Source organism: Cervus canadensis, chromosome X (assembly GCF_019320065.1).
Source record: "Cervus canadensis isolate Bull #8, Minnesota chromosome X, ASM1932006v1, whole genome shotgun sequence".
Taxonomy (NCBI): Eukaryota; Metazoa; Chordata; class Mammalia; order Artiodactyla; family Cervidae; genus Cervus; species Cervus canadensis.
Window position 1 is genome coordinate 132,021,479 of NC_057419.1, and position 24,368 is coordinate 132,045,846.

Below are 24,368 nucleotides of genomic sequence, written 5' to 3' on the forward strand. Positions count from 1 at the left end.
CTTAACTGAGCAGCTGACACTTTCTCTTTCACTTTTTGAAGAAACTGGAGAGGAAACACCGAGGCAGCAGGACGCACAGGACAGAAAACGCGGAAAGTAGGATCCTGGGGTTACCAAAGTCAGACCCCAGGTGTACCCACCTCCCTGCTTCAGCAAGGATCTAATCTAGGAAAGAGATGAATTATTCAGGCCACCTTGGATGTGAGAAGCATACACAAACAGATTATACATATGACGGAGAAACTACATTTTGGTGGCTGTGTAAATCAGGAAAAATAAAGCAGATACAAGGCTACCATCCACAATTATGAAGAAAATTGAGTTTAGAAGCTGGGAGCGCACAAAATGGCAGTTGAGCTGTACAAAGTGGCACAACACACCATATTTACCAAGAATATATCTGCAGTTCCCTAAGGGCCATCTGGAGCTGCAGTAACCTGGGAAAGGGAGCAGACTCGAGAGCATTCGTTCTGAAATGGAGAGTTTTGCCTGAAAAGATTTTTTCCTCGGTTTCTGCCTGCAGTGCCAGTCCCAATTACTGCCAATTAAAAAAGAACGCTTTAATACTGTCCTGAAATTTAGACAATTTATACTGATGCAGGATGACTGATTTGGTAAAAGATTATAGTAAGTACTAGTAATCCAGGAATAAAAAGAGCTAAGAGTTATTCTTGTGAAAAACGGATGACATGGAGTGTGTAAATAATGGGAGCAAATGCAGCAAGATACAGGGAATCTTAGGACATTTAAAGTCTAATACATTACAAAGAGAGTTCAGTGCTGATAAATGTGGAATAATAAGTTTTATGGGGCTTTATCATATGCTGTAAGTTCGTGTGGGTCATAAAATATGAGGAATAAAAGAAGTAGGGGAGTTGAAAGACAAGTCTGCACATTATTTATGAATGATGAAGAGTGAAATGAATGAGAAGAAGAACAGGTAGACAATGTCTGGAATAATGATGACTTTGATGAGTCATTATCACACAAATCTGTGTGCTTCATAAAATATGAGGAATATTAAAGAGCAGAGGAGTCAAAAGACAAGTCTACTCAGAATGAGATACGGAATGAAGAGAGGAATACAAGAGAAATGCACAGGATAATGATAACTTTTATGAGACTTTCACTCACCAGCCTGGATCCTTCATAAATATAAGCTGTATAGAAAATAAAAGAACAGCAAAGAGAAGAGACAGGCCTGTGTCTGTCGTAAAATATGGGCAAATAATGTCAACTAGACTTGACAAAATAAAAACAAAAATAATTGAGCCTAGTACAGCTGTGGGAAGACACACTATATAGATTAATGTGAACAAATAAAATAAGCGAGTGTAGAATTGTCTTGCCAATAGGGAATCAGCAACCACCTAGGAAGGCATCATTGCTGAAAAGCCCACCTTGCTAACTTTGCCAAGGTAAAGCCTTGGCAAGTTCATAAATACCCCCATCACACTCTGCAAAAAGCCATTAGCACACAGGCACAGGAGGCAATGATGTACTGATTTTCAGATGGAGGTGGCCTCACAAACATACCTCTGTTCTCAGCCCCTCTGGCTCCAATCCGTATGTAGTTTGCAGGAGATTTTCTCAGCTGGTTTCTACTTAATCTATACCTAGTTTGTCAAATTTTGGTTTGTAAAGATTTTCAAAGGGTTACTGTATAAAACTAAAGACATCCTTCTCTCTTCATTTCTTGTTACATTGGATTTAAAACCAGGGACCAGAGCTGTCAGAATTAATTCAAAATCCAGAATTTGGTACCTTTCAAATGTCTTCTCTATTAGAAAAATATGGGATTTCAAGACCTCAAAATTTCAAAATCTCCCCAAAAAGGAACTAGAGGAATCAGATAAGGCAAAGCAAGTGCCAGTATGCCATCTGCATGCCATTCAGAATCATTATTTACAGAATTCATAAGATGGGCAGCTCAGTGGAAAGAAGAAAGCCACTGATTCATGTCAGAACTAGGAATGTTGGCCTAAAGAGCTCAATAAAAGCACTAATAGCATCAATTATACTAGCTTAACTTTGTTGTTGTTGTTTAGTTGCTAAGTCATGTCTGACTCCTTTGCAACCCCATAGATTGTAGCCCGTCAGGCTCCTCTGTCCATGGGATTTCCCAGGCAAGAATACTGGAGTGGGTTGCCATGCCCTCCTCCAGGGGATCTTCACAACCCAGGCATCAAACCTGCATCTCCTGCATTGGCAGACAGATTTTTTACCACTGAGCCACCTGGGAAGCCCAGCTTAGCTTTGTGCTATATTTAGTGGCTTATAGTTTGCATTGGGGGAAAGCTTTAGATGATTCAGGAAATATCCTATTAGTATAACTTCTATCCCAGTTCCTCTGATTGCAGTATTTTAGTAGTGATGTTTATTGGCTCTAACATATAACATAAGCTTTGGCTGGTAACTGTCTTTTGCTTTCTCGGGGTATTTTTTTCTCTCTCTCTTGAGTGAGCTTTTGTGGCCAAGAGCTTTTAGATGCATTGCCTTGACTTGCTGATTCAAAGAATATATAATACCAGGGTGAAATTACTATGATTACTTTGGAAAAGTCAGGTTTGCCCAAATAACATGGCCCCTTTTAATCCAAGATTGAGCTTGCCTGGATACCCTGAATTTCTCTTTGTGGGGAAAAAAAATTACATTGATGCCCTAGGAAAAATCTTTGCTCTTGTCCAACCTTCTTCAACCCTACTAGCTCCAGCTATAAAATACACATTCTAGAGACTTCTTCCTCCCCACTGCCCTGGTAATGACAAGAGAAGTGAATACTCCATGCTTGTGAGTTGCCCCTGAGCCCTCTTCTTAATTGCCAAGCTCCTAAACTTTGTTACAACTTGTTGGCCAGGCTAGACCTGAAAGTCTACTTGTTTTAGTGGACTGGGTCCCTGGGGGGCAGCACTATTAAGGGCTAGTCTAATGGAGTTCCCCTATTTGGCAAGGATGAAACTCATTTGTTTAAAGGGAAAATCTCCTGAAATATTTCATTTCACTCAGGTCAGAGAAACAGGGTTCATATATCACCAGGGACCATGTCTCTTTTGCCAACTTTAACTGTTAAAATTCATCCAACTAAGTCTGCTTTGTTAAAATTATTTTTCCAATGAAAACAATTTGGCAATATGTATTTAGGGCCTGAAAAATGTTCACACCTATGTATATAAATACATAGAAAATTCACTCAACACAGTGTTACTAATGATTGCCTCTGGGGAAAAGACTAGGAACAACAGGAGGGGGGTGGTCAGCAGGGACTTCAATCATATCTACAGTGTATTTAGGTATTAACTAATTTTAGTTTTTATTAATTTTCATAAGAGAAAAGTATCTTTCCACAACTAGGACTACCTCCCAAGGAAATAATAAGAAACTCAATGTAGAAAAAATAAGAAACAACTAAATATCCTAAAACAGGGGCTGTATTAAACAAGAAATACTGTTTTATATCATGTAATAACAAAATGATATATTAAGGAATTTCTAATTATATTGGATGACGTTAATAATATACCGTGTGCTGTGTTTAGTCACTAAGTTGTGTCCCACTCATTGCGACTCTATGGACTGTGGCCCACCAGGCTCCTCTATCCATGGGGATTCTCCAGACAAGAATAATGGAGTGGATTGCCATGCCCTCCTCCGGGAGATTTTTCCAACCCAGAGATCAAGCCCAGGTCTCCCGCATTGCAGGCGATTCTTTACCATCTGAGCCACCAGGGAAGCCCAAGAATATTGGGGTGGGTTGCCTATCTTTTCTCCAGAGGATCTTCCTGACCTAGAAATCAAACTGGGGTCTCCTGCATTGTAAAGGCGGATCTCCTGGTAAAGGCAGATTCTTTACCAGCTGAGCTACCCGGGAAGCCTTAATAATATACTACCAACATTAAAATATCAAGATTCAGAAATATGCCGAGTATAATCCCAATTTATATTGGTAAAAAAGATATGCACACCCTCACCAAAATGTTATTAGAAGTGACTACCCACTGGTGAAATTATTGTTTTCTTTGTTATGCTTAACTGTGTTTTCTGTAGTTTCTCCAACTTGGCTTCTAGAATCTAGTTTCAGCATGCTTTTAGATTTGTCTTTCACCTTGTGTTGCAGGCGTGCTTGCGTGATTCGAGGCCAAGTGGTGGCTGTAGATGGAACCCCTCTAGTAGGGGTGAATGTTAGTTTCTTGCACCACAGTGATTATGGATTTACCATCAGCCGGCAAGATGGAAGGTAGGTCAATGTTGTTTCTGATCATTGTGAGGGCCCAATACTGACTTCTAGCCATGAGTCAAACCAGCACTCAAATGATGCAGGCTTCATAAGCCTATCTTCCTTCAAGTTGTATCTGAAAAGTCATTGGTGTTATTTCCTCTATTCCCCATCTAAATCAAACCAAATTTCTCTTCTAAATCTGCACTATTACTCTCAAGTCTTCTTGAAACCGTAGCCGTTTGGAAAGTTTTCTAGCCTTCATCTAGTTCCATTTATAAATCCAGCTTCAAAATCCAGTGAGACGATGCAGATAATAAAGTATTGTACACGTAGGTTGTTCTTCCACGATAGTCTCAATATAGTTCTGAAATAAAGCTGTCCAAAAGGTTTCTGCCAAAGGTATACAATTCAAGCACATTCAGACATTTAAAAAAAATGTGTCCTGTCTAGTTTACTAGTGGCTGTACTGGATCAATGAGCACGGGCAGCTTAATCAATTCCCCTTGGTGTCCATGTAACCATAGTGATTAACCTTAAGCACCAATCAGCAAGCTGCTCTCTAACGGCTTCCCCAGGTTCTCTGAGACCTGGGAAGCAAGACCACTAGTTAAATCTTCTCTTCCTGGAAAAGGATTTGCTCACAAAACATTTTTGCTGCCATCATTTAGGCAGACGTTTATTCAGAATATTTGTCGATAGGCCCATGTGTCCAGCTTAAAGCTACCTATTTATGATTCTCAGGAACACTGTAATGATGGCTTTGAGGTACCCTAGTCTCCAGATGGCTACCCTTAAAATGCCCTACTCATAACAAGTCGCTTCAGTACTCACATAAAGAGACCTGTTGCCTTGAAGCTTTATCACAGTGTGAGAGACTATCTCATTTCAAGAACCTAAAATCAAACCTTATTTTTAGTCCTAACCACTTAAGAATTGTTAATGGTTCAACATGGGCTATGCTGAATTTATTTTTTCAACTGCCTCTCAAGGAAAGGCACATAGAAATAGAGAAATAGTAAGGAAGAGTTTTTAAGACTTTAGGAAATTATATGAATCATTTGGATTGTAAATTATATTGCTAATTATTAATGAGCCATCTATTCATTATATCAAGCTCAGCAGAACTACTCTGGGAGCAGCTAGTCTGTATGTGTATATATATATATATACATATATATATATATATATATATATGCAATATAAAACTATATTTCCATTCAAATATTCTATAATCAGAGCTCTCTACTAATTCAAATGGACTTTTCTCTCACTTAGATTGAATGATGGAATTTTGGTCATTCATGCACCAGTAGCTAGTACACAAAGCTGGTCTCTCCCTCGCCAGCCTTTCAACCATGTGCCAGAAATTTAGAAATGGAGATTATTTCTTTAAATAGAATATGCCTTCAGGGACATTTGGATTCCCATGGAGAAATGATGGGGCCTCAGTTTTTTAGCTAGTATATAAAGGTTTCACTGAATTACTTGATATTCAGAAAAAAACCTACAAGAAATGTGATGTCTAAAAAGACTATAAATTTGTTCCCAGTTTACAGAAAGCATTAAAGAGGGACCATTTGTGTTGTTATTTTTGTGGTTTTAGTCTTAAGTAAAATTCCAAGACCATCCTCCCCCGAGCTCACTGTGAGAACTAGGTTTATGTAGATGGTAGATTCTAGTCAGAGTCCCCTCTGGCAGTAACTCTTCCCTCAGGCTCCACTAAGGGTGTAAACACTGAAAATATGCGCCCCAAATGCCAACAGACTGTCCCACTGTCGTCCCTTGGACATAAAGTGACAGAATGATGAGAGTTTCCACTTAGGTGTCTCTGCTGGTTGCTACCTCAGATTGAGTTATATACATTTCAAAAGTAGAATATCATAGGGAAACTATAGCTCTTCCTCAATTTGTGATGGGCTTACATCCCAATAAACCCATCATAAGTTAAAAGTATTTTAAGTTGAAAATGCATTTACTACACCTAACTTACTGAACATCACAGCTTAGCCTAGCCTTCCTTAAATGTGCTCAGAACATTTCGATTAGCTTACAGTTGGGCAATATTTATGTAACATGAAGCCTGTTAGAATCAAGTGTTGAATATTTCATGTAATTGATTGAATATGGCACTGAAAGTGAAAAACAGACTGGTTTTGTGGGTGCAGAAGAGTTTTAAGCAAATGGTTATTTACCCTCAAAATCATGTGGCCAACAGACCTGCAGCTCACAGCACTGCCCAGCATCACGAGAGAGTTTCTACCCCATGTCGCTGGCCCAGGAAAAGATCAAAGTATGGTTTCTGCTGAATGCATATTGCTTTTGCACCATCGTCAAGTTGAAAAAGTCAAACCCTTGTAACTCAGGAACCATCTGTATACCTGAGGGCAAAAGGACTATAGAAAGGTTGAGGTTAGCATTTAGTTACCTAGTAGAGTGTGATATGCAAGGTGCTGAAAATTCTGGCTTGCTGCCTCCACATGTCAATCTCACCTGTCTGCCACTGTGCCTGCTGTTCCCACCAATTGTATCACTGCTTTGGGTTAACATACTGACTCTTTCAAAGTCCCTGTTACATGCAGATGTGTTATGGGGACTGTGGAACTAATTGACAACTTTCCCTAGGAAATAGGAAAAGTCCAGGCCACAGGAACAAAGTGAAGCAGAAGGAAGGATAGGAGTGGAAGATGGGTGTCTCTAAAAGTAAGAAGAGATCACCTATGCAGATTAGGAAAGGCCAGAGTAGCAGAAAATGAAAAAGCAGCAATTCTAAAGGAAAGATGAATATGTACCAGTATGTACTGGATTATTTGTCATACATGTTATTCTATTTCATCTTCACAAAAGCTTTATGAGACAGGAATCATTATTATCATCCTCCCCATTTGGCAGAGGAGGAAACTTATCCAAATTAACACCACTAATAAGGACAGAGCCAAAAGTTGAACCCAAGGAATCTGGCTCTTATCTTCTGTGATTTGCCACACTCAACTTAGATACATAACAGGTGCTCATATAAATAGTTCAGCCAGTGATAAACAAAATAGGTGAAGAAGTGACATTCTTATAAGATTCTTGGGAGCATTAAAGGTCTTGAGAACTTTGGAAGACTTTGGAAGATGAAGAAAGGGTTTCCTCTGATTCCCCTCAAGGTAAGAGTTTGTTCATTTTTGGATACCTTAAAGGCAGACTACAACAGTCTTCTACCTATGGATAGGACTAGTCTTATTGTAGATTGACAACAGTCTCCAAACAAATATGTCCTTTCCGTTTGGTGTTTTATGCTCACTGTCACGTGACTTTATAACTTGTTCTTAATGACCCATGCCAGTGGAGACCATTTGTGATGGGGGAACCCCAAAGGAATTAATTATTCACAGAGCATTCTATTGGGTCTTGCAATAGTGTTAGCTATAGACAGTGATTATTATATGTAATATCTAGGTGGGAAGAGGAGAAACAGAAGCTCTTTGTGCATATACACATGCTCATAAACATGCATATATGTACATATATATATATATATATTTGTTGTCATTCAGTCGCTAAGTTGTGTCCAACCCTTTGTGACCCCATAAACTGCAGCACTCCAGGCTCCTCTGTCCTCCACTATCTCCCAGAGTTTGCTCAAATTCATATCTATTGCATCAGTGATGCTATCTAACCATCTCATTCTCTGCCACCCACTTCTCCTTTTGCCTTCAATCTTTCCCAGCATCAGGGTCTTTTCCAAAGGGTTGGCTCTTCTCATCAGGTGGCCAAAGTGTTGAAGCTTCAGCATCAGTCTTTCCAATAAATATTCAGGGTTGATTTTCTTTAGGAAGGTCTGGTTTGATCTCCTTGCAGTCCAAAGGACTCTCAAAACTCTTCTCCACACACACACACACACACACACATATACACAATGCAGTTGGCCCTTGAACAACATGGGTTTTAACTGCATGGGTCCATATACAGATTTTTTTCAATACATATGTATTATCATACTACATGATTTGCAGTTGGATGTGAAACTTCAGATATGGAGGGCCAACTGTAAAGTTATAAGCAAATTTTCATCTGTGCTTGGGGAGAGCCTAGACCCCATGTCATTCAAGGGTTAGCTGCATATAGGTAGAGGAAGAGAGAGAGTTTCAAGAAATTGCAATGTGATTGTGGGGATTGGCAAGTCCAAAAATTGTAGGATACACTGCTGCTGCTGCTGCTGCTAAGTCACTTCAGTCGTGTCTGACTCTGTGTGACCCCATAGACAGCAGCCCACCAGGCTCCTCTGTCCCTGGGATTCTCCAGGCAAGAACACTGGAGTGGGTTGCCATTTCCTTCTCCATAGGATACACTAGCAAACTGGAATCTCTTGGCAAGGAGTAGATGCTACTCTACAGTCTTGAGGCAGAATTCCTTCTTCCTCAGAGAAATTTTAGTTTTGCTCTTTCAACTAATTGGATGAGGCCCTTCCACATTATCAAGGGTAATCCTCTTTACTTAAAGTCAGCTTATTGTAGATATTAACCACATCTACAATATAACTTCACAGCAATGCCTAGGTTAGTGTTTGATTAAATAACTGGGTACTAGAGCCCAAGTAAATTGACACATCAAACTAACCCAACACAGGACACCTAGGGGCAGTTAATAGGAAAGCTTAAAAATCACTATCTGCTTATAAAGATAATAAAAAAAAAAAACTGGCCTCGAGTTCATTTGAACTACAAGAGACGACGTCTGTAAATTTAATAGGGCAATGGATCTGATTTGAGAAGAAAGTTAATATTTGTTAAGTCCCTACTCTATGCTTGGCCCTTAAGTCTTTATCTCATTTGCTCACTTGCAGTAGTAGCTGAGTGATAGACCATATTAACCCCATTTTACTCAGGAGGAAACTGAAGCTCATGAAGGTTAAATAATTAGCCCAAAGACCCAAAGTTAACATGGCAGAGCCAGGATACAACCCCAGGTGTGCATAAAGCCAAAACCACATTCTTTCTACAAAATAAGAAGTCTGACCTCTCTACTTTGTCTTTCTAGAAGTAGAGAATAATGCTCAGGTATATATGTTCTTGTTTGGATAGCTTATTTTGTTTTTGTGTTTGCATTTGTTTTTGTTTTCAAATAAATCAGCAGTTCAATTTTAAGGAGTCAAGAGCTGAGGTTTGGATGAAGCAAATAAACTTGCCCAAGGACACACTTAAATCAATGTAGAATGTGAACCAGAGAAAAGGTCTCTTGCCAAGTAATGTAGGATTTTCCCCCACTGTGCTTGCCTTAAACTGCTCCTGTATTATCATGAATTCAGCCTCTCTGTCTTAAACCATAAGCCATTTGGGGTTTTCTTTTTTTAGTTCAAACCTAGATTATTTTCTATAGCTAATGCAGTTCTTCAAATCCTCTTTTTGGAAACTGCCTTAATATTACAGCAACTTGACTGAAAAAAACAACAATAAAAAATACAGTATTAGCTATCCTTTTTTACTGTCCACTTATCTTTATCTGAAAGACTTCTGCAACAGGACACAATTGGTACTACTATAATAAATACAATAAATGTCATATGAAGGGAGTGGTGAGATATGCATAATTAAGTCTGATTCCCTATCAGGGCATTTTACCATTGAAAAGTGTTTTAAGAATTTTTTTTTAAACACAAAGAATTCCTTATATCTCTCTCCTGTGGATGTAAGTTGATTTGACTATTAAGGAGAATCCCACTGCCCTTTATTCATTTTTAAAATATGTTGTTGTTGTCCTACTCTTTGCAACCCAATGAACTGCAGCATGCCAGGCTTCCGTCTTTCACTATCTCCCGGAGTTTGCTCAAACTCATGTCCTTCGAGTCAGTGGGGGTATCCAACCATCTCATCTTCTGTTGCCCCCTTCTCCTCCTGCCCTCAACCTTTCCAAGCATCAGGATCTTTTCCAATGAGACTACTGTTTGCATCAGGTGGCCAAAGTATTGGAACTTCAGCTTTAGCATCTTTCCTTCCAATGAATGTTCAGGGTTGATTTCCGTTAGGATTGACTGGTTTGATCTTGCTGTCCAAGGGACTCCCAAGACTCTGCTCCAGCACCAAGTTTGAAAGCATCAGTTCTTTGGTGCTCAGCCTTATTTATGGTTCAACTCTCACATCTGTACATGACTACTGGAAAGACCATAACTTTGACTATAAGGACCTTTGTCAGCAAAGTGATGTCTCTGCTTTTTAACACAGTCTAGGTTTGTCATAGCATTTCTTCCAAGGAACAAGCATCCTTTAATTTCATGGCTGCAGTCACCATCTGCAGTGATTTTGGAACCCAAGAAAAGAAAATCTTCTACTGTATCCATTTTTCCCTATTGACCATGAAGTGATGGGACCAGATGCTATGATTGTAGTTTTTTGAATCTTGAGTTTTAAGCCAGCTTTTTCACTCTCTTCTTTAACTCTCTTCAAGAGGCTCTTTAGTTCCTCTTCACTTTCTACCATTAGAGTGGTATCATCTGCATATCTGAGGTTGTTGGTATTTCTCTTGGCAGTCTTGATTCCAGCTTGTGATTCATCCAACTCAGCATTTCATATGATGTATTCTGCATAGAAGATAAATAAGCAAAGTTACAATATACAGCCTTGATGTACTCCTTTCCCAATTTTGAACCAGTCCATTGTTCCATTTCCAGCTCTAACTGTTGCTTCTCGACCTATATACAGGTTTCTCAGGAGATCGGTCAGGTGGTCTGGTATTCCCACCTCTCTAAGAATTTTCCACAGTTTATTATGATCCACACAGTCAAAGGTTTAATGTAGTCAATGAAGCAGAAGTAGATGTTTTTCTGGAATTCCCTTGCTTTCTCTATGATCCAGTGAATGTTGGCAATTTGATCTCTGCTTCCTCTGCCTTTTCTAAATCCAGCTTGAACATCTGGAAGTTCTCAGTTCATATACTGCTGAAGCATAGCTTGAAGGATTTTGAGCATTACCTTGCTAGCATGTGAAATGAGGGAAATTGTGTGATAGTTTGTATGTTTTTTGGCACTTCCCTTCTTTGGAATTGGAATGAAAACTGACCTTTTCCAGTCCTGTGGCCACTGCTGTGTTTTCCAAATTTGCTGGCATATTGAGTGCAGCACTTTCACAGCATCATCTTCTAGGATTTGAAATAGCTCAACTGGAATTCCATCACCTCCACTAGCTTTGTTCATAGTAATGCTTCCTAAGGCCCACTTGACTTTACACTCCAGGATGTCTGGCTCTAGGTGATTGATCACACCATGGTGGTTATGCGGGTCATTAAGTCCTTTTTTTTATATAGTTATTCTGTGTATTCTTGCCACCTCTTCTTAGTCTCTTCTGCTTCTGTTAGGTCCATACCATTTCTGTCCTTTATTGTGCCCATCCTTCCATGAAATATTCCCTTGGTATCTCCAATTTTCTTGAAACAATTTCTAGTTTTTCCCATTTTTATTATTTTCCTCTATTTCTTTCATTGTTCACTTAAGAAGGTTTTCTTATCTCTCCTTGCTGTACTTTGGAACTCTGCATTCAGTTGGGTATATCTTTCCCTTTGTCCTTTGCCTTTGACTTCTTTCCTCAGCTATTTGTAAGGCCTCCTCAGACAACCATTTTACCTTTTTGCATTTCTTTTTCTTTGGAGTGTTTTTGGTTACTGCCTCCTATACAGTGTTATGAACCTCTGTCCATAGTTCTTCAGGTACTCTGTCTACCCGATCTAATCCCTTGAATCTATTCATCACCTCCACTGAATTATCATAAGGGATTTGATTTAGGTCATACCTGAATGGTCTAGTGGTTTTTCCTACTTTCTTCAATTTAAGCCAGAATTTTGCAATGAGGAGCTGATGATCTCAGCCACAATCAGCTCCAGGTCTTGTTTTTGCTAACTGTATAGACCTTCTCCATATTCAGCTGCAAAAAATATAATTAATCTGATTTCAGTATTGACCATCTGGTGATGTCCATGTATAGAGTTGTCTCTTGTGTTGTTGGAAGAGGGTGTTTGCTATGACCAGTGCTTTCTCTTGGCAAAACTTTGTTAGCCTTTGTCCTGCTTCATTTTGTACTACAAGGCCAAATTTGCCTGTTACTCCCAGTATCTCTTGACTTCCAACTTTTGCATTCTAATCTCCTATGATGAAAAAGACATATTTTTTTGGTGTTAGTTCTAGAAGGTCTTGTAGGTCTTCACAGAACCATTCAACTTTAGCTTCTTCGACATTAGTGGTTGCTACATAGACTTGGATTACTGTGGTATTGAATGGTTTGCCTTGGAAATGAACCAAGTTCATTCTGTCATTTTTGAGACTGCACCCAAGTACTACATTTCAGACTCTTTTGTTGACTATGAGGGCTACTCCATTTCTTCTAATAGCTTCTTGCCCACAGTAGTAGATATAATGATCATCTGAAATTAAATTCGCCCATTCCTGCCCATTTTAGTTCACTGATTCCTAAAATGTCGATGTGCCCTCCAAGAGTCTCTGTTTCCCCAGTCCTGTGGAAGTCTTATAATCAAATCGCCTGCTTGACCACATCCAATTTACCTTGATTCTTATGCAGTATTGTTCTTTACAACATCAGACTTTACTTTCACTACCAGACACATCCACAACTGAGCATCATTTCCATTTTGGCCCTGCCTCTTCATTCTTTCTGGAGCTATTTCTCTGCTCTTCCCCACTAGTATATTGGACACCTACTGACCTGGTGGACTCATCTCCTGGTGTCATATCTTCTTGCTTTTTCATACTGTTCATGGGTGTCTTGAGGCAAGAATGCTGGAGTGGTTCACCATTCCCTTTTCCAGTGGACCACATTTTGTCAGAACTCTCCACCATGACCTGTCTGCCTTGAGTGGCCCTGCATGGCATGGCTCATAGCTTCATTGAGTTACATAAGGCTCTGATTCATGTGATCATTTTGGATAGCTTTCTGTGATTGTGGTTTTCGTTCTGTAGGCCATGGGATTGTAGTTCTTGCTTCTTCTGTCTGCCCTCTGATGGATGAGGATAAGAGGCTTGCACAAGCTTTGTGATTGGAGGGACTGGCTATGGCTGTGGGGAAAACTGGGTCTTGCTCTGGTGGGCAGGGCCACACTCAGTAAACCTTTAATCCAATTTTCTGCTATTGGGTAGAGCTGTGGGCCCTCCTTGTTAGTTGTTTGGCCTGAGGTGACCTCCAAAAGGACTTGTGCCAACACATACCTCCCAGGACTGCTGCTGCCAGTGCCCCTGTCCCCACATCCGGCCACTGCTGACCCATGCCTCCGCAGGAGACCCCCAAACACTCACAGGCAGGTCTGGCTCAGTCTCCTGTGGGATCACTGCTCCTTTCCCTGGGTCTTGCTGTGCACAGGGTTTGTTTGTGCCCTCCAAGAGTCTGTTTCCCCAGTCCTGTGGCAGTCTTATAATCAAATCCCACTGTCCTTCAAAGTCAGATTCCCAGGGGATTCCCAGTCCCTTTGCCAAATCCATAGGTTAGGAAGTCTGATGTGGGGCCCAGAACCTTCACAACAGTGGGAGAACTTCTTTGGTATTATCGTTCTTCAGTTTATGGGTCGCCCACCTGGCAGGTATGGGATTTGATTTTAATGTGATCGTACCCTCCCACTGTCTTGTTGCAGCTTCTCATTTGTCCTTGGACATGGCATATCTTTTTTTGGTGGGTTCCAACATCCTCTTGTCAATGGTTTGTTCAGCAGCTACTTGCAATTTAGGTGTTCTCACAGGAGAAGATGAGCTCACCTTTTAAAGATATGATGATATAATGATAAATACGTTATCTCAAAGACATCATTATACATAAAAGAGCAAGAAGGTAGAGCCATCTAGTACATAATGAACTGAAATCTGAGTCTTTTATGCTCCAACTCAAGAGTCATTTCAGAGGCCACATTAAGAGGTGGACTTACAGAAGCGGTAGTCTCGTTTTGTCAAGTAATATGGAAGGAGTTGTCAGTGGAGATGGACAGGGTCCATTACAAACTTTCTTACAACAGGAAATGAAGAAGCATTCTAGGGAAAACCAGAAATTCTATATCTAGAGTTCAAGTAGAATCAAGCCAGGGGGTAGCCAGATGTGGAGGGTTCAGCCAGATGGTCTTGTTCAGGCCAATTTCACTGAACAAATTTCCTCAGCTGGTGTCTTTCTTCAAATGCCATCTCAAAGACACCATCAGGTTTATGACACTATGTTTGTGACCGTGAACAAGGTATTTAACCTTTTGGTTCCTTACTTTCATTGAGTTACATTACAGGAATTTTGAGAAAGAATAATGCAGCATATTAAGATGTTGATGAATGTTCAGTGGTCATCTTTCCATTCTCTATAGCACAGGGAGGAACAAGGATGTTTGATTTGACTCTGCAGAAATTCATGCATGATTTTGTTTAAGACAGCATTAAAATTGGTTTACAAATCCTGGGTGAATAGCAACGGGTGATATGGAATTTCATCTCAGAAATCTACTGGATAGTGAAAAGAAGTCTCCATGGAATGAATATGTAGTTAGATGGAATAGAAGGAATAAAATAGAGAAGACAGATGGATATACTTGCATCCCCAAAGAAAGAAAGGACACTCAAACTGCCTATTTTTTTAAACTTTAATTTTATTTTAGTTGAAACTTTCTGCTTTTCCTTCTCAGCTTTGACCTCGTAGCCATCGGTGGTATCTCTGTTGTCTTAATCTTTGACCGGTCACCTTTTCTACCTGAGAAGAGGACGCTCTGGTTGCCTTGGAACCAGTTCATTGTGGTGGAGAAAGTGACCATGCAGAGAGTTATGTCAGACCCACCATCCTGCGATATCTCCAACTTTATCAGCCCAAACCCTATTGTGCTTCCCTCACCACTCACATCATTTGGAGGATCCTGTCCAGAGAGGGGAACTATTGTTCCTGAGCTGCAGGTGGGTACATGGACCTTGAAATTACAGAAGTCATAGTACAGTAAGTCTCCAACATATGAATCTTCAACTTGCAACCCTTCAAAGGGACAAACGTGTTCACATAAGTTAGTTCACATGTCTGGCATATATTGTCACATCCTTTACAAGTTGTTGTGCTTTCGTGTAGTGTACTGTAAGATTTAAAACTTTTTTAACTTTTAAATTGTATTTTTTAAATTTATTTTTAATTGGAGGATCATTGCTTTACAATGTTGTGTTGGTTTCTGCCATACATCAACATTAATCAGCCATAGGTATACATATGTCCCCTCCCTCTTGAACCTTCCATAAAATGTTTTATTTTTTGTGTTTTTATGTATTATTTGTGTGAAAAATATAAACCTATTACATTAAAGTACTATATAGTCAATTGCGTTAGTTGGGTACCTACACTTACTTTGCTGGACTTAGGAACAAATTGGACTTATGAATGCACTCTCAGAATAGAACTCATTTGTATGTAGGGGACTTGCTGTATCCATGGGGTGGTCAACAGTTGATAATGACTAGCTTCCTTTTCCTGGTACTCCTGCCAGCCCAGTAATGTGCTGCCCTTCATTTTTCAAGAGAAGCTTTCAAATGTAATCTCTCTGGCACACATTTGCAAGGTGATTGGCCAGGGCTATAATGCTCCATCTCTGGCCATGGAACAAAGCAAGATGAACTAGCTATCATGAAGATTAGAACCCAAACCTTGACCTAATGAACACTGTGCTCGAAAGAACAAAGCTCACTGGCTCCATAGTGATAACAGTATAATCAATGAGGTGGGACCATTTATGGTTCTGAAATTAAACTCCTTAAGAAATCCAGTTTTCTTCCACTGTCTAGTTTATGTCTGTTGTCATTGTTCTTAGAAGTCATGACAGCTCCTCTTGTTTAGCTATGTTTTAGTAAAGATAGTTGCCAAGTCTATACATTTTGTCTGAAACTTTGCTTTTTACATGTTCAAGCTTTATAGTCAGAGAGGACATATTTTTGAAGCCTCATATTTCAGGACTCCTAAGGGTTTTTCTTTATTGAGCATTCAGTATTTTCATTTCAATTCTAAGTCATTCAAACAAACACAGTACAGTTTTCTCACTATATTATAGAAACATTTTAATGATAGTTTAATGTTAATATTATAATGATAGTTTAATGTCCACCAAAATGAACTCATAAATCAGATCCAGAATTCAAGTATAGTCAAGAAGAGGTAAATGGACAGTCAAAGATTGAATTGGTTTTTCTTCCCTTACAACATCCCCAACAGCTGTTAGCAAAGCCCTCAGGAAAGGCTGACAAAAAATAATATTCTACACAGAAGAGTCTGAAGAGTTGGCACTCCTCTCTTTTCCATTGTTTTCCTGTGGAAAGGAAGAAAAAAACTATATAGTATTTAATGAGTACATTGGACTTGTATGCCAATCGTTTCACGATGTCATTAGGAAGCATGGGTCTTCCTCAAAATGAAAGTTTTCCAGCTGCTATAGGATTGCATGATTCCTTATGGAAATGAAATACCTAGGTGGTGAGTGTCATGCTATCCTGTTGGGCTTCTGCCACCATCTAAGAAGACAGAGCCAGTGGACAGCTTTGATATCAAATACCTAATGTAGAGGAAGAAAAATTGGACAAAGAGTAGACAAAAGGGATTTGTGTCCTCAGAAAGAAAGGAATGATCAGAAATCCCCAAAATATGAGATAGAATATGTTTGACAATCAGTTCTACTCTGCACCAGCCTGGGAAAGGAAGCAGGTACAAGGTCCTGAGCTAAAAATGAATAAGGGCACAAAAATATCCACACTATCCATGCATGTGTGCTAAGTCACTTCAGTCATGTCCAACTCTGCAACCCCATGGACTGTAGCCTGACAGGCTCCACGGTCCACCGGATTCTCCAGGCAAGAATACTGGAGCAGGTTGCCATTTCTTTCCCCAGGGGATCTTCCCAACCCAGGGATCAAACCCACGTCACCTACATCTCCTACACCGGCAGCTGGGTTCTCCACCATTAGTGCCACCTGGAAGCCCATGTCCCCTTCAACGTGTTAAATAGGATGGACCCTTTGTTCAGCTGTATTTGGAAAGTTGAAAGTCACAGAATATGAGATGCAGTTTCAGTGACCACTTTTGGTTGTTTAACGCCATCTGTGCTAATAAACAATAAATAATAGTAATTAATGAAAGAAGCCAAGTGTTATTTTCACTCTGGGACCCATGTTTGTAAAAGATTTGCAGAGGAGTTAATGGGAGTTATTTGCTTCTCAGTCACAGGTGCCAGCTTGGAAAAGCTTGTTCCCAGTTCTTGGTACGTCCAAGACACAGAGAAATGTGTAAGCAAAATTAGATTAAAAAGTTGGCCCTCGGGGTCATTGCAAAGCTCCAAAGAAGACAAGTTTGATGGCATCAGGAAAGATTAGTTCTAAGGACACCATAGTCTCTGTCATAAAATATCACTTGCTGGGCCTACTTCCAGAGTCCTTCCTCGTAGAGAGCCTAACCTGAATACGGGCTCCAATAATGGTTTGTGATCGATGACTTCACACACCAAACAAGCTTTTGTGTCTGAATAGATGGAACCCATGCCACTGAAATCCTTGACATTCACAGAGTGGTCTCCCAACTCCTACCAAGAAATTTTTGAAACACTGTTGGAAAACCAAATGGTTATTTTCCTAGTCTTTCCTGCCAGGAAAAAAAAAAAAAGGAGAACAGTCCTCAGGATAGGCTGGATGTCTTGTCCTCATGCAGATTTGGTGCAAAACATAAAACCTGTATTCATGAAGCCTCACAAAGATTCTAGAATAAATGCCTTGATATCCATAATCCGCTTAATCCTTTGACATGCTTCTAGGACAAAAGCATGCAGTGCCCTTGTCTCCCTGTGACCACTGATAAGGGCCAATTTGACTTTCTTTCTTTCAGGTTGTACAGGAGGAGATCCTCATTCCTTCCAGTTTTGTGAGGTTGAGTTACCTAAGCAGCCGCACCCCCGGATACAAAACCCTATTACGGATCCTTCTAACACATTCAACCATTCCTGTGGGGATGATAAAAGTACACCTCACAGTAGCTGTGGAAGGGCGACTCACACAGAAGTGGTTTCCTGCTGCAGTTAATCTTGTCTACACATTTGCTTGGAACAAGACCGACATCTATGGACAGAAGGTTTGGGGCCTGGCAGAGGCTTTGGGTATGTTGAAATCATTCTATGTAAATAGCAGTGTTGTGTTCACAAAACAGAAAGTACTATCTGCCTGTTAATTTGTGTTTAGAATAATTATGGGTTTTCTTCTGTTTGAAGGATCTAAGGCACTTTTTCATTTAAACACTCCCTTTGGGCCTGTTGAGAGTTTCCTTTTGACACATTTTTGCTTCAAAATGATTTTAGTTCTCCTTTCATGATGGCTGCATACCAGTGGAATCACACAATATCTGACTTGTAACTGTCTCCAAAGCTGAATATTGCCTTTTAACTATGACCTTTGAGGGGGCGTTCTTTGGGTCATGTTTCTGTATTTGACATTTAGACTACCATTTCCACTTAGAAAATACAAAATTTTAACTTAGAGGATTCTCCATTTACTGTCTTTTATGTCTAGGCTGGTTAGACTCCATTAACTTGTTACTGTGGTTGGTTAAATAAAAAATCCTGCCTTCCTAGTCCTTTTGACTTTAAAACCTAGCATCTTACAGGTTGCAGAGACCTTAAGCAGTCCTTTGGATCTGTGGTTTTCAGATATTTAATGCCTTCAGACACACGGCATTTTTTAAAAATGAGACTGAGATTTGTCAACCTTTTATTTTGCCAAGTAGAAGTATTTTTAAAAGGAAAAAAAAACCTGCCCTCTACTATTGCCTACCACTACCATAATTTCATAAAGAAGGGATAACTTCCTTAACATAAAAAAAGGAATAGCCTGTCTTAAGAAATGATACTCAGAGAGACAGACAGATAGGCAGACAGACACCAATGTCTGTTTCTTCCAGTCTGTAAAAGACAGTGAAAACTTCCTGAGAGACCTGGCAGGTCTTGCTTGGGAACTGCAGTTGGGATCCATTGATTCTTGTGCCTTCAGGCGGTAGCTCATGGTAACCACCCTTTGACAGATGAGAAAACTGTTTTTAAAGTACAGAGGAGATGTTTTCATAGTCTCCCTTGGAAGTGTCTGTCATGGTACGAGTCCCATATAAGTGACCTATATTTCTTAGACTAGTGAAGTGAAGTCGCTCAGTCGTGTCCGACTCTTTGCGACCCCATGGACTGCAGCCCACCAGGCTTCTCCATCCATGGGGTTTTCCAGGCAAGAATACTGGAGTGGGTTGCCATTTCCTTCTCCAGGGGGTCTTCCCAACCCAGGGATCGAACCCAGGTCTCCTGCGTTGCAGGCAGACGCTTTAACCCTCTGAGCCACCAAGGAAGCCCATTTCTTAGACTACTGTGTGTCAATTTCCTCTTTCTTTCCAGAGGGAACCACAGGGAGGGGAAAAAAGACTGGTGAGTCTTCTTTGCCCAAGAGATCCTCACATATTTAAATAATTAACTCATGTCTGTTGGGCTTTTTTAGAATGCAGGGACAATGCAATGCTTCAGATTTCCTCAGTTAGTGGAGAATTATTGTAAAGGCATAGGGGAAAGTAAAGAAAGAACCAGAAAAAGCATCAGCAGCCTGAAAGGCAAACTTCATCAAATTGCAGGCTTGCTCTGGATACACTGCAGTCCTAGAAGGTCAGCATCTGCTCTATCAAATGAGCAACAACTCCTGTCTCCCTGCAGCAAGAGTCCACTGCTTCCCACCATGGTGACCCAGCCATGCTGATGACGGAGCTCATTGCTTCTCCTGTGGTACTAACTACCCTCTTTTTCTCTGGGCTCTTGCCAACTCCACTATCTGGTTTCTTGCTCTGTATTTTTCATTAGATCCCTCTTAGAATTTCAGGTTTCATCAGCCAGTCTCTACCATTAGGCTAACTACCAGCAAGGTCATTGACCCGCCTGTGGAGTCCTGCTCAGTCTCTAGTCCAGTGACTGTACTGGTGAAGAAAATTCTGGAGCCAGACTCCCTCCCTGGATTCAAATCATCCTTCTCTACTTACTAGCTATGCAACATTGGGTAAATTAATCTCCAAATGCAGTTTCTCCATATATTAAATGGATATTATAAAGAGAATGTTACTCCCAAGTTATTATGATGTGAGGATTAAATGAGGTGAGTGAATGCTGGTTGCTGGTATGGTTTTGTCAGTTTTGCTATGGTCAGCATATTGGAATCACAAGGTATAAAGCATGGCACCTATGCAGGTGTCTGTTGCCTAAGCTTCTCTAATAAGGGGATTGCTATGGGTTTAATAGGTAGGTGCTGTGTTAATTGGACTTCCCAGGTGGCACTTGTAGTAAAGAACCTGCCTGCCATTGCAGGAGATGTAAGAGACACAAGACACAAGTTTGATCCCTAGGTAAGGAAGATCCCCTGGAGGTTGGCATGGCAACCCACTCCAGTATTCTTGCCTGGGACCATGGCCAGAGGAGCCTGGTGAGCTACAGTCCATGGGGTCACAAAGAGTCAGACAACTGAAACAACTTTACATGCACACACTGTGTTAATTATTCTTTTGCCTTCCCCCCACACCCCTCCCCACACACACACACAGGGTCTCTTCTCTGCCCTTCTCTGTGCTTTGAAAGACTGCCTTCTATGGATCACATTGTCTGGATTCCTTTACTCTCTGGCTTCCCTTTTGATTTGGTCAGTGGATGGCAGCATCAGGAGCCAGCAGGGTAGAAGGAGGAAAGTGGTCAGGGTATTTATCCTTCTCCCTGCTTCACTGCACTGCTGGCAGTGACTGCACTGGAAGATGGCAGCTCCCGTTGAGTAGCCCCTCCTCCAAATCCCCAAGCTCTCTCTGGATCACTCCCTCCCTTAACCCCTCTCTGCAAGCCCAGACAGCTTCCCAATGTTGCCCGTCCCTGGGTAGGTCATGATCCTTGTTAATTCCCTTCACCCTGCTCACGCCTCTGTAAATAGTCCCTTCATTCAACTCTTTGAACACTTCTGAGTGTGATATCTGACTCCAGCTGGGACCCTGGCTGATGCATACTCAAAGCCTCATATTCCCCTCTCTAGGTTATGATCCTAAAGCCTTTTGTTCACCTCTTGCATGCGTGCTAAGTTGTTTCAGTCATGTCTGACTCTTTGTGACCCTATGGACTGTAGCCCACCAGACTCCTTGTCCATGAGATTCTCCAGGTGAGAATACTGGAGTGGGCTGCCATGCCCTCCTCCAGGGGATCTTTCCGACCCCGGGACTGAACCCGGGTCTCCCACATTGGCAGGCAGATTCTTTACCACTAGTGCCACCTGAGAAGCCCCTTTGCTTCACTAGAATAATCGTATTCCTCTAACTCTCCTCCATAGGGCTTTGTTTTCCAATTCTTTATGACTTTTCTCAAAACCCTTGCCAGGTTGTTAGATTTGAAGGGTTTTGTTTTGTTTTGTTTTGTTTTGTTTTACTTTTTTCTTAGGTTATAACACAGCAATTTACCCAGTGCTCTGATGAAGAGCTGCACAAGACAGTATCTAGCAGAAATTCCTTGCTAGGGTTCACGTAAATGCAGCTCAGCCTGACGTTTTAAAAAAGAAACAGCTTTATTGACATATAATTCACATACCATAAAGTTTACTCATTTAAAGTGTGCAGTTCAGTGGGTTTTAGTATTATCACAAGTTTGTACAACCATCACCAACATCTAATTCCAGAATATTTTCAACGTCACATCACAAAGTAGCCCTAAACACATTAGCAGTCACTCTTCACTTCTCCCTCCCCTCCAGACCCTGGCAACCACCAGTCTGCTTTCTGTCTCTATGGATTTACCTATTCTGGATATTTCAAACAAACACAGTCATACGATATGTGGCCTTTTGTATCTGGCTTCTTTCAGTTGACAAGTTTCCAAAGTTCATCCATGTCATAACAGGTGTCAGTCCTTCATCCCTTTTTATGACTGAATAATATTCCATTGCATGGATATACCACATTTTGTTTGTCCATTCATCAACTGGTTGACATGTGGGTTGTTTCCACCTTTTGACTATTGTGAATAATGCTGCTATTAACATTTTTACACAAATATTGGTGTGAATACCTGTTTTCAATTCTTTTGGGAATATACCTAGGAGTAGAATTGTTAGGTCATATGGTAGTTCTGTTTGACTGGTTGAGGAACCATCAAATTGTTTTCCACAGTGACTGCACTGTTTTATCAACCTCACTTTATGCATAAAAATGTGTTGTACCCCTTCCTTTTAAATACTCCCAGTGTTGAAGATTCTAAAATTATCCTCCTTGTTATAGTTAAGCATTCTTAATGACTTGGTTTCTCATATATCCATGGATGCGGCTTCCCTGGTGGGTCAGACTATAAAGAATCCCCCTGCAATCCAGAATACCCAGGTTCAATCCCTGGGTCAGGAAGATACCCTGGAGAAGGGAATGACTACCCACTCCAGTATTCTTGTCTGGGAAATCCCATGGACAGAGGGGCCCGGCAGGCTACAGTTCATGGGGTCATAGAGTTGGACACAACTGAGCATTGAATAAACAACTAAAGCACAAAGAGAAGCAGCAGTGTTCTAGTATTCACACCAGTGCTGAAGGAGTCATCCCTATTGTTTGCCTATGGATGTTGGTTTACTTCCTATTTCTACAATTATGTTTCTGGTTAAAACTTGCTCCAGAAAAAAAAAAACAAAAACTTGCTCCAGCATTCTGACTACAAAAATGGCCTTAATTAAAATGCTGAAATATATATTGTTGGTTCCTTTTAAAAGCTAATAACAGTAATAAAAGCAAGAGACAATTGACCCACTCAGAAATATCCAAGGGAGAGGGAAAAATGTTCCTCATGGTGTTTTATGTGCACTTAAGGGACATATTTTTTTTAGAGTGGAGAAAGAAAACTGGCAAGGATCCCAAGGGAAACAGCCAAAATAATTTCAAGTGTGGTACCTAAGATGGAATATGGATTGTTTACCTTGTAGAAAAGGTTCCTGATAACTTAATCATGGTTAAAAGGATTTTATTTACTACCTCGTCTCCATTTCCATCTCCACGGAGACTAAGGGAATTTTCCTGACAGTAGTAAAGTATAAGGACAAGTGGTAGAATGAAGCTGGAGAATCAACTTCTCTGAAAATGGATTGTGAACACCTTAACAATATAACAGACAATAAATAGTTCAGGTGACAAATGGATAGAACAAAGGGATCAAGTATGTTACCATTGTGTCCATACCTTAATAGATACGATTGAATCTAAGCAAAGAAGAAAACACTTAGCTGTATTCCTGGCCATATCTTATCATCACTTAACTGATGTGAGAAGAAACAGAGTAAATTTTGCACCAGATATTAATAATGGTGCTATATATGACACTTCTCAGATTTGCTTCAATTTCAGAAGTCTTAGTATAATAGCCTGTTGGTAGGTGGAATAAAAGCCATCACCTCCCAAAGATGTAAATAAATTATGTTACATGGCAAAAGATAATTAAGGTTACAGATGGCATTAGAGTTGCCAAGCAGCTGACCTTGAGATGAAATAACTATCCTGGATTGTCCATGTTGATCCATTGTTATCACAGAGGTCCTTAAAAGTGGAAGAAGGAGGCAGAAGGGGAGGTCAAAGTTAGAGGGAAATAGAAGGAATGCACAGCTAGATGCAGCCTTGCTGGCTTGGAGGATGAAAGAAGGGAGCCAAGGACCAAGGAATGTAGGTGGCCTCTAGAAGCTGGAAAAGGCAAGGAAATAGATTCTCCCCTAGAGACTTCGGAAGGAATTCATCCCACTGAGCCCTTGAATTTAGCTCAATGAGACCCCTTTCAGACTTCTGACCTCCTTATCTGTAAGATGATAAATCTGTCCCATTTGAAGCCTCTCAGTTTGTCTGGATATCTTACAACAGCACTAGGAAACAAGCCTTGACCACTATTCTTACAGTCCCAGTTTCAGCTGGGATTTTGATTAAAACTATGGCTTGAAAGGTCTCCCGCTCTTCTTCCTTCCCATGCCTGTTAAATGTGAACCTGTCCCCCCCAGCCCCCATTTCTGGGTGATGGAGAAAGAAGTCAGATATAAACAAGCTGAGTCTGAAATGATGGTGAATACCTAAGTTGAAATGCCCACTAAGTGTGAAATGTAGGACTCTTTCCCATATGGTCCAGCTGTGGGAAA

General features: G+C 40.5%; 1 protein-coding gene across 3 annotated transcripts in view; it reads left to right on the forward strand.

Moving 5' to 3' along the window:
- TENM1 (teneurin transmembrane protein 1) overlaps positions 1 to 24,368 on the forward strand; it is an 891,941-nt gene that overhangs the window by 726,765 nt on the left and 140,808 nt on the right. For all 3 annotated transcript variants that reach the window (XM_043459374.1, XM_043459376.1, XM_043459375.1), the window contains 3 exons: positions 4,115 to 4,234; positions 14,849 to 15,110; positions 18,061 to 18,328. In XM_043459374.1, the coding sequence (XP_043315309.1) occupies positions 4,115 to 4,234; positions 14,849 to 15,110; positions 18,061 to 18,328 (650 nt within the window). The remainder of the gene's footprint in view (positions 1 to 4,114; positions 4,235 to 14,848; positions 15,111 to 18,060; positions 18,329 to 24,368) is intronic.